This window comes from Mastigoproctus giganteus, chromosome 8, assembly GCF_048544385.1.
Source record: "Mastigoproctus giganteus isolate SK-2022 chromosome 8, ASM4854438v1, whole genome shotgun sequence".
Classification (NCBI taxonomy): Eukaryota; Metazoa; Arthropoda; class Arachnida; order Uropygi; family Thelyphonidae; genus Mastigoproctus; species Mastigoproctus giganteus.
In genome coordinates, this window is record NC_143582.1 from 188,033,026 (window position 1) to 188,051,827 (window position 18,802).

General features: G+C 33.0%; 1 protein-coding gene across 1 annotated transcript in view; it reads right to left on the reverse strand.

Moving 5' to 3' along the window:
* The window catches only part of MICU3 (Mitochondrial calcium uptake 3), a 91,107-nt gene that overhangs the window by 71,142 nt on the left and 1,163 nt on the right, over positions 1-18,802 (reverse strand). The window contains exons 2-4 of the mRNA XM_090380423.1: positions 9,550-9,691; positions 4,361-4,471; positions 1,174-1,221 (exon numbers count right to left, since the gene is read on the reverse strand). Of these exons, the coding sequence (XP_090236549.1) occupies positions 1,174-1,221; positions 4,361-4,471; positions 9,550-9,691 (301 nt within the window). The remainder of the gene's footprint in view (positions 1-1,173; positions 1,222-4,360; positions 4,472-9,549; positions 9,692-18,802) is intronic.

Genomic DNA, 18,802 nt, shown 5'->3' on the forward strand with positions numbered 1-18,802 from the left:
GGAATTCTTTTCTGTCACCAGCAAAATCAATTTTAGGAAGGATGTAGAGCTGCTGGAGAGAGTGCAGAGAAGGGCAACAAGATTAGTGATGGAACAAAAGGTTGCTCTTACGAAGAAAGGCTTAAGTTTTGCAAATTACAGTGTCTGGAGACTAGGCACCCGTGAGGTGATTTGATTGAGGTGTATAAAGCTTTGAATGGTTTGAGCATGCGCAATGCTGATGAGATTCTTCCTCTTGCTCAGAATAATTGCCTGAGAGGGCATAAATTCAAATTGAGGAAAGCCAGTTGTAGGATAGATATGCAGAAGTTTGCCTTTAGCCAGTGTGTGGTTGATTGCTGGAACAAACTTCCATCTGTCGTTGTAGAAGCTGATAGCTTAAATAGATTCAAGGCAGAACTAGACACCCATTTGGAGTGAGTGGATGGGTGAAATTAGATTTTTTTTTTTTTTTTTTTTGGCTAATGCTATATACACTTGCTTTCTTGCATCATGTGCCTCTACTAATGCTAATTTTTTAAAGTAATTAATGTTATAATAAATTGTGATACTGTGGAAATTAATGTTATAATAAATTGTGATAATGTGGAAATTTCATCATAAAAATTACATAATTTAAAAAAAAAAAAAAAAAAAAAGCCACAGCTTCATATTTTGATTTCTTCAATTGTAACAAGTTAAATTAAAAGGATCGATGGTGAAGTAGAACCATTACTTTTCCCTTAACCTTTATCTGAGAAATGGTATAAGGAGAGGAGACAAAGGTATATAAGTATGTACTGTGTAATGATCCAAACCATTATTGATAAGTATTAGGAAGGTTTTATGGGGAAAATGCTGCATTTTAATAAATTATTGCACGAAATGCCCAGTCACTGCTAGTGAAGTCCATGACCTTTGTATGTTGCATTATTCCTTGCTTGAATTGTTTTTTTTTGACATATACAACCCAAAGAATAGCTTTAAGTTTCAATAAACTCATTTTGAAAATATTTGATTTTTCACTTAATATTAGTAAGTGCAATTAGTTTAAACATGATTTTTGTATTTAAATTAAATATGAAAATCATATTTAATTTAATATGATATTAGTTATTTCAATAACTAAATAAATTTTAGTTTTAATTATATTACATTTTATTTAACACACACACACATACTTAAAATGCTTACTTGTAAGAACTGACAACAGGAACAGATATTCTGTATAGGAAATAATTCCTGTAATGGAAGATAATGAGTGCTTAGTATATAATCACTTATTTTCCAAATTAAATAATTTAGATATTTGAATTATCTAGTTCAAATACCATGCTAATTAAGCAATAATGTTAATCTCAAATGTTGAGAAATTGAAACACAGAAAAATAAATTATCGAATTAAAAATCAAATGGCCAGCCTAAAATAGTTTAGTACATAAAAATAATACAGCAAAAAAAAAAAAACAAACTTGAAATGTAGGTTTCTATAGTGACCACTCTTAAACCAATTGAATATTAAAATAACTTATTTAGCTAATAACTAAATCCCTATACATTAAGGTAACGTTTTTCTGATTAATTCTGAGTTCTTCAACAAATTTTATTTCTTAAGATGAATAGCATAAAACATTACAAAATTATAAAATTAATTTCAAAAATCAGGGTGAGACAAATTAAAATAAGGTTCTGATTGTCTAAATTTAAATTAAATGCTGTATGGGCATAAATTTAGCAATTGGTGGTGCTAATTGTATACTCTGTCCATTGAAAGAAACAACTTGAAAAAAAACAGCACACGTGATGTCATATTAGTTACACCAATGGGCACATTCACTAATTCACCATTTTTCACTTTACTATTCAACTCTATTTTCATAATCTCTCATGAGATGGCATCACAACATTTCGGCATATTTTAAAGTACTGCAAACATTTTTATTATGCATTGATTTTAACAGATTCACAAGTTTTATGATATTTTAAAATTTGAAGTAAATTTACTTCTTATTGTATCTATTTTACATTTTTCTACAATTATTTTAATATCACTTCACAATCACTGCCAGCACAAAAATAGATTCATTTTATAATTGTAATGAAAATTTGAAATAAGACATTTCTCAATGTATTTATATGGTACGTTGTTATTATTATTTGATGTTCTGCTGTAATTTATATAGCCTGCTTATTTACTAAGTATTGTGAATAGGCCAGTATACTGTATTTGTTTCATTATGCTGTAATTGTGGATAGAATTTGACTTGGTTGTTCTTTACCAATATTTGATGGTCCTGAACAGGACCTTTTATATTTGATAATGTCAATCTGACAGTGGAAGGGAATCTTCATCTTTACTTTCTGATAAGTTGCTTGGTGACATTTATATTAATTAAAAGTTGCTCCATGGCACTGTCCAATGGACCGGTAGATCCTTTCAAATCTTGAATAATATTTTTTACAGGATGAATTGCTGCAATCTAATTATCTTTGGTAATTGATGCAAAAGTGTCTTCTACTAATTTTTTCACATCAGCCAGAACATGGTGTTCTTTTGAGTGACATACCTTTATCTGAGCCCATACCAATTTAATGGTATTGAATTCAAAATGATGGAGGGGGGAGGATAAAACAGAATTTTCTGGGGAGGGGAGGATAAAATAACCACGTGACCTCTGGATATATGATAGACAGCATTGTACATCGAAATGTATGAATTTTCTGGAACATTTGAAATAGATTCATTCTTAAGCCATTTCAGAAAAACATCTGCATCCATTTTCTTGTGGTAGTCTGGATTGCCACCTTTAGAAACAAAATCAAGCTAAACATTGGGAATGAAACCATTTTCATTTCCTACATGAAGATTTATTAATCGCATACCTTTTCCAATAGGAACTTTCAAGCTTGTTCATTGTCTTGTCAAAGTTTTGAAGCAGTATAGTGTTCGTCCACTCACGCCTCATCTAAATATAAACAAGATTGGCCTTTGTCCATTGCTTGAATGGTACACAAAAACTTCATCCTGGAAGCATCATTTCTTTCCAAAAGAGCTTCATGGCAGTTAACTTTACAATATCAAAACCTGAGCCTCCTTACTATCATCCTAAATGATTAAATGCATCCTATAAAATCTATCTTTTCTTTTATATCAGAATGAAGGCAATAAAGGGTTGGAATTTCACTTGCAGGGTAAAAACTATGGATATGTTGCTGAATGACTAACAAATCAAAATCATCTATTGTATTGTTGTAATATGCTCTCAGTTTCTTTTTCCCAGGTATATGGAAAGGCTTTCCTTCTTTAACAACGTTAGTTAGTGGAACAACTGACATTGGTAGCCATGGCTGTTCTTTCCCTTACCTGATTTACTGGTAATAATGGCTCCCCTTTCTCTTATTCTTTAGCAAAATATTGTTGCACATTATAAATCACTTCCAGAGCTTGACTTTGAAGAGAACTACCACGTATTCCGACATCAGAATGTGAAGCATCCATAACAACCTTTAAAGCAGTTTACAACCATTAATGGCATCAACAGAATGACAAACAAGGAAGAAGCCAGAAATAACTTGCCACAACTAAGTGATAAATGAAAGATGGTTGTTGGCTAATATCCAAGTCATTTCTTTCAGTAGACAGAATATAGCTCTCTTGCATTTTCAGGGAATGATGTACAGTAGCAAAGACAATATGGCATTCACAATGACAGTTCGTCCAAGTAGTGAAACATCATCATCTATAGCCAAAGAAATTAAACACTTTTTAAAGTTGTGGGAAGATTATGCTTCTGCCATTCCATGACTCAGGGGGACTTGCTGTGCTATTTCACACATAAGAGTGATGTGCCATTTCACACAGAGGGATGCATGTGGAATGGATCTGTTGGTGTGCCATCAACAGATCAATTCCATTTAATTTCATGTGTTTGGAAGACTAAACAAAATTTCTTCACTTTGTTGTTCCACATGGACAATGAAGTGAAGAAAGCCATCAAACCAATGGTACCAACATTGGTTTGATTACTTTCTTCGCTTCAGTAACAAAATACTAATTCTCCCACACTTATCCCTGCAAAAATTCAGGAGCAGGCCCCTGTACTCGTCAATGCCTATGCCAAACAAACTGTCCAGGCTCCTGTTATTGCAGACCTGGAAGTATGGTGTTTTCACCACTGCCAACAAAACCTAAAAGATATTTAGGAGCAGAATATAAAAAATCTAGTGTATAGATGGGATAAAAAGTGCCTAACTACCATTAAAATTTTTTGAAAAATTAAGTACTAATTATTGGTAAAAAAATAATTCTCATTTTAACTGGACTCACCCTCATGGCAGGATCTACAATAAGATGATAATTTTTTATACTGTTAAATCTTACCTCTGTCATGTAGAGAACGGAAAAGTTTTGTACTTCCTTTGTACCGCAGAGGTGTAATGTCATATAGCTCTTCCAAGTCTTTTTTATTTAATTTTCTTCTTTTCAAACGAGCTAAAAATTATGTTATTAGTAAATCTTGATTACTGTGGGACTTACTAAACTTCACTAATCAGAAACGCTTAACTTCTCATGTATATGCAAAACTTAGTTCTGTTTGCAATTGCAAACCAGGCAAGATTATCTAGTTAAATGGAAATTCCTTTTACAGTCTAAATTAAGTTCCAATAAATCATAATATTTGCTTATAAACATGGAGTTAAGTGTCTTTTATTAGTAAAGCATAATTTATTTTTCTAACTAATTAAAGCACCAAAAGTTTTATTGATAAATTATACCATATTCTCAGAAGTTTTATTTGGTCTTCTAAAATCTGATACAGAGAAATATTACTTTATATTATATTATATTACTTTAGAATGCTATATACCGGGGGTGGCGAACCCATGGCCTGCATACAAATTTTTTGGGCACGCAGGATTCAGAGTGTCCCAAAAAAATTTCAAACTTTGAAACATCACTCCAGGAATACAACTTGTTTAAATATTTCCCAAACTTACAAAGATACAGCACTGATCTGATCTTGAAACTGATGAAAAACCAGACTGTCAGAGCCTTCAAATGGTATGTCTGAACATCATCGAGTCAACTACTGAACAGTTTTCTTCAAGATTTGTTAAGTTCAGAGAATTGGAATAAATTGCAAAATTCATTAGGTTTGCAGACAGTGTAAAACTAGCCGAACTGAACCTGAAACTGTTTCAGTGGATCGACCTGGATAACTTTGAGATGCAATTGATTGATTTTCAGAGCAGCTCAATTTGGAGGCAAAAATTTATTGATCTCAGAGCAGATTTAGAAAATATTGAAAGGAAATGATTAGTGATAGGATTAGCAAAGAAAACCACAGAAAATGATATATTAAAAGTTGGTAATTCCATTCCTGAAACTTTTGTCTGTTTAAAAAAATCTCACAACAGCACGCTAACAATTTTCTCATTGACATATTCTTGTGAGTTGTTCTCAGTGATGAACTTTGTTAAGTCTAATCTTACAGATGAAACTAGTACTGCATGTATAGCTCTTAAAGTTACAAAGTATAAGCCTGATGTAAAGTATCTGTTGTCAACAATGCAGCAACAGAAGTCTCATTAATGTTTAATATGCTTACTTTCCTTTCTGGCGCACTATGGCCACAGATGCCGATGTGCCTAATAAACAATAAACCCAAACAAACAACAAAACAATAACAAACAAACTTTTCTTTCCTTTAGCTTTGATGTTTTATATTTTTAATATAAGAGAAGTTTATTATTTTATATTAAATTTGTTCTGTAAGCTAAAGGTTACATTTTTTTTATGAATTATTTTATTTTAATACCTTTATTAAATCATTTTTGAAATAATATCTTTTATTTCTTTATTTTATTTTATTTTTTTTTGTTGTTATGCTTTTGTCAAGTAAAACATGTATGTGAAAAATAACGATATACTGTGCAAAATTCTGAGGGACACGAGAGGGTAGTTTTTTAAAAAGATTTAGCCAATTTTGGCATATACCCTTAAAAAGGTTTGCCACCTCTGCTATATATCATACAAATTTGTAATTTTCAGAATGTTGAGGAGCAATTCCTTTAAAATCTGCCTACCTAACTCAGGAAAAGTAAATCTGGAAGTCATAGCTAAAAGCAAACACTTACTTTTGGGCCAAGCTGCATGCACAACACATGCAATTTATTCCATGTATATAAACTAACTGAAATACGTGCAAAGAAAATAAAACTGGATACAAAGTCTTTACAGCATAAAGACGTGTGTTGTATAGCTTGGTTTTGACAATAAACAAAAATCAAGAGCACAGAGTTCAATCAGTGTGCAGATGTTGAACAGTTATTAATTTTATGTGCCTTTACTTTTACAGCACTTGTTTAATGACTGCTTATATGTCATGGCACATCACTTGGATGCTGTTTGATACAACAGTGGCGATGAACATGTAAAAGAGTATAATTCTGCATTACTAAACATAAATACAATATGAATATTTACTTGGTGGTATGGGTTTACAGATTTAAATAATTTTCTTCTTACAGATTTTAAAAAATTTGTTTGGAAATGAAGTAATACAGTTATAATAAATACAGTGAATCATAAAAACAATAATAATAACCATAATACTATAAATAAACTTCTACAAATTCTGTAAAAGCTGTAACATTTTATATCTTATTGAGTGAAGAATATTTCATTACAATAAAAGCTTGATTATCCAGAAAGTTGGGGCTAGTTGTTCAGAAAATTAAGGGTCAGTTGAATAGCTAGAGAGGAGGAAAATATAGGTTGTTTATTTTCTTTTTATTATTAATGTTTATTTATTGTTTTATTTTTCTGGCAAATGCACTAAAGCAGGGTTTCCCATACTTTTTCAAACGTGGTCTTTGCAGATGTTTTTTTGCGGCCCACCTATAGCTATAAATTAATGTATTTTCAGTAATTATACTTGTAGGTTCAGGAAATAATGACACTACCATTAGAACATTTAACATACCAGTAATAATGCAATTAGATATTCATTAACATCAGTAAATATAAATAAAAGATAGGTAATTCATTTATTTGTTCATTATCAAAAGTTTACATAAAACTGACACATTTTAGGAAAGGAAATAAGGAAATTTTCTTATAATTTTATGTAGATATATTTCAAATAAGTTGTTCGTAGACTGGTATTTTCTTTTTGTGGCCTGGTACCAGTCCGCAGACCACACTTTGGAAAACTCTGAGCTAAAGCCTGTGGCTTCCATGTGCTATATGGCTCATTAACTGATTTTTAAATATCGATCTGACACATCTGTATAGACACACACAACAAGAACAAGCTCAAATTATCAAAAAATCTGAACTGTTCCAAAAAAAGTAAGGATATGTTTAGGGTGAGTAAAAATTTCAAATCACTTAAAATTTCATACATGTATCTCCTTCCTGAAGCAGGGATGAGAGTGGGCTCCTTAATCCTTCTCACCCAGGGAGTTTGTGCAATTTTCTAAATGCTATTGCAACCATGTATGTATAAATTCCCATAATTCATTTATACATAGTTGGTAATAACACATTACATTTCAAATTTAATGTGTTATTACCAACTATATATAAATGAATGTGTACCAACTATGTATAAATTAATGTGTAATGAATGTATAAATTAATGTGTACCAACTATGTATAAATTAATATGTAATGAATGTATAAATGAATTTGTACCCAAAATGCTTAACGTAAATTAAAAATTAATCATGAAGGCATAAGGCAAAGAATATTAAAGAACTCTGTGCTTGAAACTTTTTGGAACTAATATTTTAAATGAAAGTACAGCTATTTTGTGACACAAATTACAGTAAAAAGCCAAGAATATAAATTTCATAATTTTTTCCCTCAATTTAATAGTGAAGATAATGATTAAAATTCCATGACAGCAAGTGAATTTTGAACAGAGTTTGTTATTTGTTTTTTAGGAGCATTAGCAACTAAGGCCATATTGCTCCGGGATATGCGGTGGTCATTCCCTGACTTTTCCGCATCCTCCATATTTGGTGGTGACGGGCTAGAACCCAGGTCTAATCAAGAAGCATGTGCTACGCACTGCTGCTCCTTCCCACCTGGCTATGGAGACACCAATTTGAACAGAGAGATTGTGCTGGACACAGTTATATATTTGATAAATTTATTATAAAAATATGGCTTGTTTGTAATGGGATTATCTTAATAATAAGGGTTCAAATGATCTTTTTGTATTATACCATTTCTAGGATTTTTCACATGGTGCTAATTAATCTGTCACTGGAAGAAATGGTTGTATTTTTACACCATGGTACTATGGTTTTTAATCGTGCAAAACAGAAAAGAGATCTTAAAGGTGCAAATTTACAAATTACATAAAATATATCTCCATGGTACACACCAGAAGAAGTTTTTCAGTAAGGAGCTAAAGCTCCCTTCTGAAAAACCAATTGAACATAAGCCATTAGTAAATTCCTTAGGAGAACAGTGGACGAATCTGGGTAGTCAAACAATCATTTTTAAAATAAACATGGATAATTATTTAATTGTTGATATCATATTAGCGGGAAGTGGATGCCTGTAACTGGATTGGTAATGACAATCAGTAATGTATAATCTTTAATTGCAGAGACAAAAGACTATTAGATGAGGCAGAATAGGAAACCAGGTGCTGTTAATACCTAATGGCAAAGAGCAGGGTAGCAATTATTTCTTGACTGTATTTTAATTTTAGTTATTTTAATATGTTGTTAATATTTTTTTTAGGACATCATACCCTATAGTAATATTTAAAAACTATAAATTTTACCCAATATAAGTTTGTAATGGCATTACATAGATACCTAATTTAAGAATTAACAATATACAATTTTTTCCAACATAATTCTGTAACCACATGTAATCCGTTTCTCAAATAAATATTTATGTTGGTTATGAATTGGCTATTACATAAAAGAAAAACAAATAAATACAGGGTCCCCGGTATCCAAGTATTCATTATCAGAGTCCCCACAGTTACAAGGATTTTAAAATTAAAGAATTAAATGAAGCCCTTGAGAAAATTGACCAAGTGCTTGAATCTTTTTGTGAAAATGACCCTCTTCATAATCGTGCAGCAAAAGTTAAGCGCAAAGTTAAAGACATAACTAAATGCTACGATACAATTTTATCAGAAAAAATATGGCAAAAAAACCAAACAATTCTGGATTCGTTCTTTATTCATAAAACTGAAAAATAGTGTAACTTCAATAAACTTTATACTTAACCTTACATTGTTCAATGTATTATAATAAAAAATGTCTAATAAAATAATAATTTTCAGTTCCCTCAATCCATTTTTTACTATGTACAAGTATATAATACACATTATGAAAATTTGGTCCTCATTTTAAGTGGGTTTTTCTGGAATAAATTATCCTTGGTTAACGAGGATCCCTGTACAAATTTAATATAAATACATATATTGTGATTTTTGAAAAAGAAATGAATATTTTATTACTTGATTTTTTGGAAATCACATTTTAACAAATCATTCAAGACTATTGATATAGTTTAAAAGCAAAAGATTCACTCACGACGAGGATCACTTTCTGTAACAGAATCCAAGAAGTCCTGTGGTGTCATGTATAGCTGTCCTTCATACTCTACAGAAGCAAACTTGATAAACCTTCTTTCCCTCTGCGTCAACTGTGTGGTTTGTGGCTCATCTTCACCTTTCTTTTGAAATTAAGCAAGTTGAAGTACAAATTCATCACAATATGCATGAATTTAGTTTAGTTATAAGCAGTGCTTTTTTTTGGGATGGTACGCAACGGTATGGCATACCAGCACCTTTATTAACAGTGATGTGTGACAGTTGGATGCAGTGCACTCCAAAATTTGTAATATATTGTAATAAGCTTAAAATTATTTAAATAAATTTGCATTTTTCACTGTCTATTATTAAGATATTTTCTATATAGAATTGTATAACCATTTTTATAATTCTAAATTACTCAGTTGGACCTCTGTTTAACGAAGTCCTTTTATAGCGAATCATTTTGAATTCCCCTTGGAAGTTACATTTAAAATACTTTCCGTTCAGCAAAAAAATTTTTCATATAACGAACGGATTAGGAGAGAATTAACTCGGTTCACATTTCTGGCCTTCAGGCAATTAGTACTGCTGAGCGAATTAAGAGAGCTAAAGGAATTACCATTCTACAACTTAGTGGTACCTGGTAAAACCTATCCGACCACATGTCCCATATATGGAGAAGTCGTGCTGGTCAACAGTGAGCAGATCAAGGGATGTTCCCAATGGGCTCTGGTCCACCACCGCAGTTTGGACACTACTGCAGTAGTGTCCAAACTTTTCCCATACAGGGGCCATATTCAAAAAAAATTCAAAGTTAGATTTCTTTAGTGTGTTACATTTTCCATATCTTGTTGCATGTAAAAGTAAAATTTAAATTATTCGAAAATTTTATTAAGTACAATACACAATTACATTGGCGAACGTTTTATTTAATGAAAAAATTTTTTTGATAATTAACAAAATTTAAAATGCTATTTTAGTTCACTTTCTGGGTGGGCTGTGGGGTTGGACACTGTGTGAATCAACTGTAAGTGCCCCATTCAACAATTAGGAGAACCTGATTTTCTTTTACCCCAATATCTGTTGTTTCGCGGAGTGCGTTATCCACATTTTTCCGTAAATTTTCCCTATCTCTGTTTACATGGCACAGTACCTGAATATCCAAATGCACTGACATTTCAGAAAGTTAAAAAAAAAAAAAAAAAAAACAAAAACAAAAATTCAAATTTAAGAACTAGTGACAATACTGATGACGAGAGAAGGAAAACGAGGACAATGAAGGTATTAAACTTTCTAAACATGAATTGTTGGCATTTGTTGAAAATTAAGTTAGAAAATTGTCAATTAGGTAACAGTTAAATGAAGGAGATAAAATTCGTGGATTTCAGGAATACCTAATTGGAAAGATGGTTTCGGAAGAATTGAAGCATTTGATGGATGCTCTGAGTACAATACCAATTTCATCGAGTGAATGTGAACGAGGATTTTTCACAAATGAATCTGATCGCCAGCCCAAACAACGTTTCATTGATGACAAAACTATTTCATAAAATTGTAGGCCCACCACTGACCTGTTTCGATCCAGCAAAATATGTTGATTCGTGGCTGCTTTGGAAACATCATTCAGCAAGAGACACACAAAGAGGAAGGAAAAAAGTCGGCAAGGGTGTCGGATGAGAACTTAATAAAAACTTTATTATGAAATTATTTTTACTTATGTTATTTATTCTTACTTATTATTTTTAGGGTCCGTAGTCTAACGAAGGACCCTTAAAATGTTACTCAGTTGTTCGTCTTCACAGCATTGTATCTCTGGAACCACTCAACCTATTGGCTTGAAATTTTGCATGGTTTGTACATCATGTGAGCCAACATACGCCATATTGATCATTGTTGACAAAAATTTGTTTGAGAAATGGGGGTAAAATGTGGGGGGAAATGTTTTCGACAACCTATAGCTTATTATACACCGTTCGGAAGAGCTCAATGAGTAGGTTTAAAATATAATTTTTAAATATTTTTTAAATTAAAAATGGCAGCGCCAAACAGGACAGGAAAATGTAATTTTCGTGTCTCCCCACTATTTCCATTGCTAAAGGAGCTAAAAATTTAAAAATCACGTTAGCTATGCATTATTCGATGCTTATCAAGGGAAAACTATTCCAGTTCAAATCTATCATTTACTGTTTGTGTTAAAATTAAAAAAAAAAAAAAAAATTTTTTTTATTGCATTTCGATAGCACACTGCTTTGTACTAAGTAACTCTCCTTTTGGTGACAAAAAGATTGCTAAATAGTCAGTTGATAATTCTATAAAGGTCATTTATAAATTTTGTGGCGAGAAGTATTTTTAACAATTTTCAAAGCTGGAGCTGTTCTAACAAGGAGGTACTCAGAGCCAGTGTTGAGGCGGTGGTGGTGGGGAGGTGCCTGCGTGGAGTCTTGCACAGCCCTCACCTGCCAGTCGCTTCTCCCACCCTTGCCATTCACAACAACTGGAAAGACTCAAATAGGCAATGTTTTCGTTAGTTCCTCAGTTTTAGGCCAAGCCGGGGTACTAGAAACTTTTTTCAGTTACCATAAAGCTCTCTATTTGAGATACTACACTAAAGACCATTCGTGACTACGGACCCTTCATTCCGAGTGCACGGCACTCAGTAGTTGACCGATTTATTTACTTATTTTACTCACATTTTACTTATTTTTTTATATACTTGAATAATGAATTTATGCTTAATAAACTGTGTTAATATACTAAATTTGTTGTTCTTATTCCAAAAACATTACTATTAAAGTAACAATATAAGAAAAAAAAATTTTTAGAGTACTTTTCATATCCTTCTAATTTTCAATTTTTCCTGATAGCAAAGAATGAGTACTGGCACCTATTTTTTTTCCAAAAAAAAGCACTGGTTATAAGTAATATTCATTTTTAATCTTAACTAATTAAACCCCTGTCATATTCCACTAAAGTAGACACACAAAGTAAAGTTATAACATATTCCCTTCACAAAAAAATCTGCATAATTCTTCAAATAAATATTCTGTAATAAATAGTTAATTACAATTTTGAAGAACTAGCTGCATTTAGAAGCCATGTCTTTTAGCAGTGATACTACAGAAGCCAATTAACAGCCGTTTAACACATTAAACCCACACAATGTTAAAGAAAAAAATTGATATGTGGGACCATAAACTTTTTTTTTTTTGTTATTATTATGGTGTCTAACCTGTGTAATTAATCACTCATTCACTCACATAACAAAAATGAAAAAATAAGTTTTTCTTACAATTCTTTTTGTGGTACATGCTCCTTGTGTCACAAGGCCCAACTTTAAAAAAATGGCATTTCTGGTCATAAGACTTTGATACTAGAGAGCTTTTAAGTGCTCGGTATTTCCTATATTCTATTATATTATGAATCAACAGGGCTTACCTTTATTTTTGATATAGGAAGCTTCTTTTCCAACTCTCCTTGTCCAACTCGCTAATAATTCATGGGGAAGGCAATATCAATTTTGCAAGACATTGTCATAAAGTTAGATTTTGGAGGTCTAAACTGGCTAATAATTAAGGATCGATTTTTTCTTTTTGGTGCTATGGCAGGAATTTTGAGTTAAATTTAGGGGTCTAATAATTGGATATGGGGTGGGGGGTGGGGGTTATTCTCTACATTCCTTAAGTCGGACTAGAACTTTTCGGGGTGTCATGTTCACAGGAAGAGAGCTACTCACAATTAATCCGAAACTTTTGTCTTATGTTGTAGTGTTTATTCTTCACGCATGCGTATAAGTGACCAATTGTCGGACAATAGGAATGGCCTACGGATATTGATTGAAGTTGCATGTAGTTTCATCTCTAAAGTTTCTGCAATAAGTAGTTTGTAGTAGTTGTGTTGAATATTTATAATTTTAGTTTCATTAAAGCCGAATGTATGTCGTTCATTTATGGCGTGGAACGAAAGTTCCGATGCATTTGAACGACCCGCCCGCACTGAAGCTTCGTGTTGTTTTGCTCGAGGCTGTGCCACTCCCATGGTGGATCCTACGTAGACAGCGTCACAATTTTTGCATGGTATACTGTATACTAGGTCATGCTGTGATTGGAATGTGGTATTTGAAGGTCGATTTCTGAAGAATGTGTATAATTTGTTCATGGGTTTTGCTATGATTTTCATGTCGGTTCCCTTGCATATTTGGTTAAGTTTATTGTACCAGTGCTCGATATATGGAATGGTGATGAAATATATTTTGGTCTTGTCGGATTTTTTTGCAATGTTTGTTGCGAGGTGGTTGTTATTTATTTTATCACGGGCTATTGTTTTGACTCTGTTTATATAGGTTAGTGGGTAACCCCTATTTGAGAATCTTCTAGTTAGTTCATTTATTTCAGTGGTTAGAGAAATCTGGGTGGAAGAATATTTAAAGGCATTTAGAAACTGGTGCAGCATGACCGATTTTTTTGTATGGTTGGGGATGGTAACTGTGGAAGTGCAGAAGCATCCCTTTATTAGTGGGTTTTCTATATATGCTGAAATTTAGTTTTTGGTCTAATCTGTGTATGGTAAAATTAAGGAAATTTATGGAGTGGGATTCTGCTTCAGTTTCTAATTCAAATTTTAGTCTCTGATGGATGTTATTAAAAACCTGTAGAATATTGTTTATGGTCAAGTGATCTGTGACGATTAGGATGTCATCCAGATATCTTCCGTAATACGTGATCTGTGGTATAAATGGATCAAGGTGGATCTTTTCTAATTTGTCTAAGTATAGTTCGGCAATGAGTCCACTAATGTTTAGGCCCATTGGGAGGCCAAAAATCTGTCTGTATATTTTTTCTTGGAATAGAATGTAATTTTCACTTACTAATAGTTTTGTTAGTTCGAATATTCTGTCTTTGGGGAGTCTGGTGTTATTATTTTTGTGTTATCATCATTTAAGTAGGCCCAGACTATGTCTAAGGCGTAGGGTACATTTACGTTAGTGTATAGTGAAGTCACATCGAGTGAATATAACTTCATATCCTCCTTGATATGGAGATCTTTGAGGTTCATGAATAACGCATCGTAGTTTTTTATGTTATATGTTAGGAGTTCTCGGAGTGGTTTTAGAATTGGGTAGATGAACATGGCTAAGGAGGCAAAAGCTGAATTCTTATATGAAACGATGGGACGTATTGGGTATCCTGTTTTGTGTAATTTTACTTGGCCGAATAAGGTTGGGATATTGTATGTGTTGGCTTTAATTTGTTTGAGCTGAGCCATAGTGATGTGGTCATCTTTCCTAAAGGTGGTGAGCAATTTGTTATATTTGTTAACTAAGCTGTTGAACTCTGATGGTGCAACCTCTTCATATGTTGTTGTGTCTGAAATGATGGTGTATAATTTATTTATATAGTCTCCTTTATTGAGAATAACTACTGTATCGCCTTTGTCGGCCTTTTGAATAATGATATCTCGGTTTTGTCTAAGTGTGTGTAAAGCTTTTGCTTCTTCTCTATGTCGTTTTGATATTGAGGGGACAGCTTGGTTTATGATTCGATTGGTTTGTTGGATTAATACGTTTTTTTGTGGCAAATCTCTAAGAGCGAGCTCGAGGTCAATAATCATTTGTTTCTTGGGGGGGAATCTCGGCGGTAAATTATAATTTAAACCTTTATTTAATAGGGCTATTTGCTGAGAAGTTAGCGTAACAGATGATAGGTTCTTTACATTCTCTGATGGATTATGGTCGTTATGGGATCCAGTGTTTCAATTGGCCCGGAAGTCATTAATATGTGATAGATTCCTATTGGGGAAGGAGTGGGAATTTTTTTCTGCGTTTTTGGTGTTTCGGTATACACTCTGGTTCTCAAAACAATTGTGTGACGAATGGTGACCTCTGTTGTGTGGAAAACCCCTAAGGGCTTGTAATTTTAGGTTATGTCTGTTCTCTAATGTGGTGGATTGGGCGTCGATTTTTATTTGAATGGTTTGCTTTAGAGTATTCCAATCCATACTGTTTAGGTGTTTTCTAAAAATATTGCGATGTCGTTGAATCTGTTTAAAATATCTTTTTTTAGATTAAATCGGGATTTTAAAGCTAGTTTTATTATGTTGCTTGATGTGGTATGAACTAATTTTTGTATTCCTTGGATTTTCAAACCTAGCCGAAATTTAGCAAATTTCGGTATTAAATTTTCAGAAAGGCATTGTTTTAGAAACTGAATATGATATTTTTGGGCTGCATATTTCAATGTAATTCTAGTATAGTCTTGTTTTAACCCTGTTAACCATTCAGCCATAGTGTTGTTTATTAATGTATAACTTGAGTGGTCAATTAGGTCAGTATACACGTATGCGTGAAGTATAGTTTTAAATGGAGCAATTAAATTTTGAATTTTGAGTGGAGAGGGAGAAGCGAAGTGTAAAGTCGACAATCTGTGGTATTTAATAGATTTGATACTAGAGAGCTTTTAAGCGCTCGATATTTCCTATATTCTATTATATTATGAATCAACAGGGCTTACCTTTATTTTTGACTGTACCACTTCTCTCATACTGCTTCTTTTGTGCCATTTGCTTATTATTTATGCCATTTGTTTCACCAGTTGATATGAGTTGGTGAAGTTGCATGGTATAATATAAACAGTAGTTATGTTAACTTATGAAGAAAAATAATCTAATTGCAATGTGAAATAATATTCAAACTCCAAACCACCTTCTTGAAATGTCATGTGATACAATGGCCAGTGAGAGCTGTAAACCATCTCTGAGCACAAACTAGTTTGTGCTCTGAGACAAAGGTCCACACATTACTAATTTTACTTAAACTAAAATAAAATAGCTCAAATAACTAAAATAACTGAAATATGTAAGTTGGAATATTTTTACACTGTAAAGTTTAAAATTTTCACTTTGTTATATATGAGTTTTTTTCTCTTATAAATTCAAATTATTATGCTTTATTATATTTAAATTACAGTAATTTTCAAAACTGTTATATAGTTTTCCCTCTAGAACATAATAAAGGAAATATAAAAAGAGGTTTTCAATAAAGCAATCAAATTCAGTGATAGTTTCAATAGGGGACAATCACTTCCCCCCTGGAATCTCAGTGCATTGGAACAGATGCCGGGCATTTTATGATATTAATTTCAATCAAATACAAAGTGTGATCAAAAAGTTTGGAGCCTGAACTAATATTTGAGAAATGAAGCTTGCCAACTATTTGGATGGATCTCCTTCAAAGTAGTGATGCTGTATACACCGATTCTAATGTTTCTGCAACTTCTGGAAGCATTCCTGATAGGTTTTTTTTGGCACTACTAATAATTCCTGTGTTACTTTTTGAATTATTTCTCAGGTCAATGAAAATATGTGACTTTAAGGGGCTTTAAGCTTGAGAGAATTAAAAATAAATCACAGAGAGCTTAATTCGGTACAGCATACTAGGAGAACACAGTGATGGAGTGCTTCAAAAGAATTTCTTATATGGAAAGAGCCAGGTATGCAGAGCACTGTCATTATGCAAATGCCAATACTCTGAAGTCCCCTTTTCCAGCTATTTTTCTCCGATGGATCACACAGTCACCATAGACATGTTCTGTGGTAGTCTTGGTTCACTGTTTTGACCATGCAAGACAAATTCATACTGAACAATGCCCTATGAATCAAAAAATACAATAAGCATGATTTTTTCATTTGACCAAGACTTGGAGACACGCAATTTGTCACTAGTAATGATGGAAGAAATAGTGTGTGGGCAGAGCAGAAGCACATTAATAAAGATCCTAACATACAAGAAGCCATCACTCTCTGTGATCATCAGTGAGGCACAAACTTGGCTGAAACATGTTGCATTCCCAAATCTTGTCTTAAAATTGATTGAAATATCCCATAATAAATACCAATTCCACTAGCAATTTCATGGATAATTAAACTTCAATTACTCCTGATCAGACAATGACCATATGATTTGGGGAAAAAATGGTATCATGTAAATAGTAGTGTAACACACAGTAGTGGAATTGTAGGGTTTTAATTGTGATTAATAAGTAGTTTGAAGGTTCTAATCACACAGGTTGGCATATATTTTTTGTTTTCAGCTAAGAAATTTTATTTCTAGTAAAGCTATGACTAATTTAAAATTCTATGAACATAAGAGTATAGTATAATATATATAATATAAACTTGATAGTTTAATACATATTATTACATTTAAGTATCAATTAGTTTAGTGTAGTATTCTCAAATTAAATTTAGTTTAAATGGAAATCATACCTCAGACTAGAGCAGCAATGCAATAGGCTCAAACCAGCAGGGGGTGATGTGGCTGGGAGGAGTAGTGAAAAGGTGGTTCTCCTATAGATGACCACCACAAACAGCCTTAAAAATGTGCTGTTTGTGCAATGTTTGGAATGAGTCAAACAGCACATTATCTGGAATGAGACATGTTTGTTTGTTATTTGGTTTTTAGTAACATTAGCAACTAAGGCCATATTGCTCCGGGGATATGTGGTGGTCATTCCCTGACCTTTCCGCATCCTCTGTATTTGGTGGTCACGGGCTCGAACCCTGGTCTAATCAAGAAGCATGTGGTACGCACTGCTGCTCCTGCCCACCTGGCTACGGAGGTGCCAATGAGACATGATACAGTCAAGTGGGATGTCTGTGTATGTTTGGTACAAAGAGTGTAAGGAAATTAGATGAGAACTCAGTGTTCTGATAGTTGTTTATGAGAGCTTGAAGAATAGTATGCATGTCCTCTAAGGAATTAAAATGGGGCCCAGCAAGCTCTCAGCTGCTCGACTCAATACTAGAGCTTACACTTGTGCAACAGTAAACACAGTGGTGGTGCCCAAGGCAGAAGGCACTGGTCCCACAGGAGGTAGTTACTCTCAGTGACTTTACTGTCAGGAAAACAAAAAATATATCATGCAAAAAGAATAGGTGGAATAGGAATAGGGTGTTTGCCAGGGGCAAAAGCAGATGACATTATAGAGCAAACATCTTTAAGAGCAGGAAAAGTGATATTGTTGTACATATTGGCCTTAAGAGAAGGAGATCTGAGACCTTACTTAACAATGTTGGGTAAAAGATGAAAGTTAGGATTAAATTTGAAAGTGCATGCAATTTTGCCCAGACACAATAGGAGGGAGTACAGGTTGAGAACCTTGTCAATCAATTCAGCCTTGGAGAGACTGTGCAAGGCTCATAGGATAAAATTTTTCTCAGCACAGTCTGTGCATTTTAACGGGAGGGATTATTTTTAC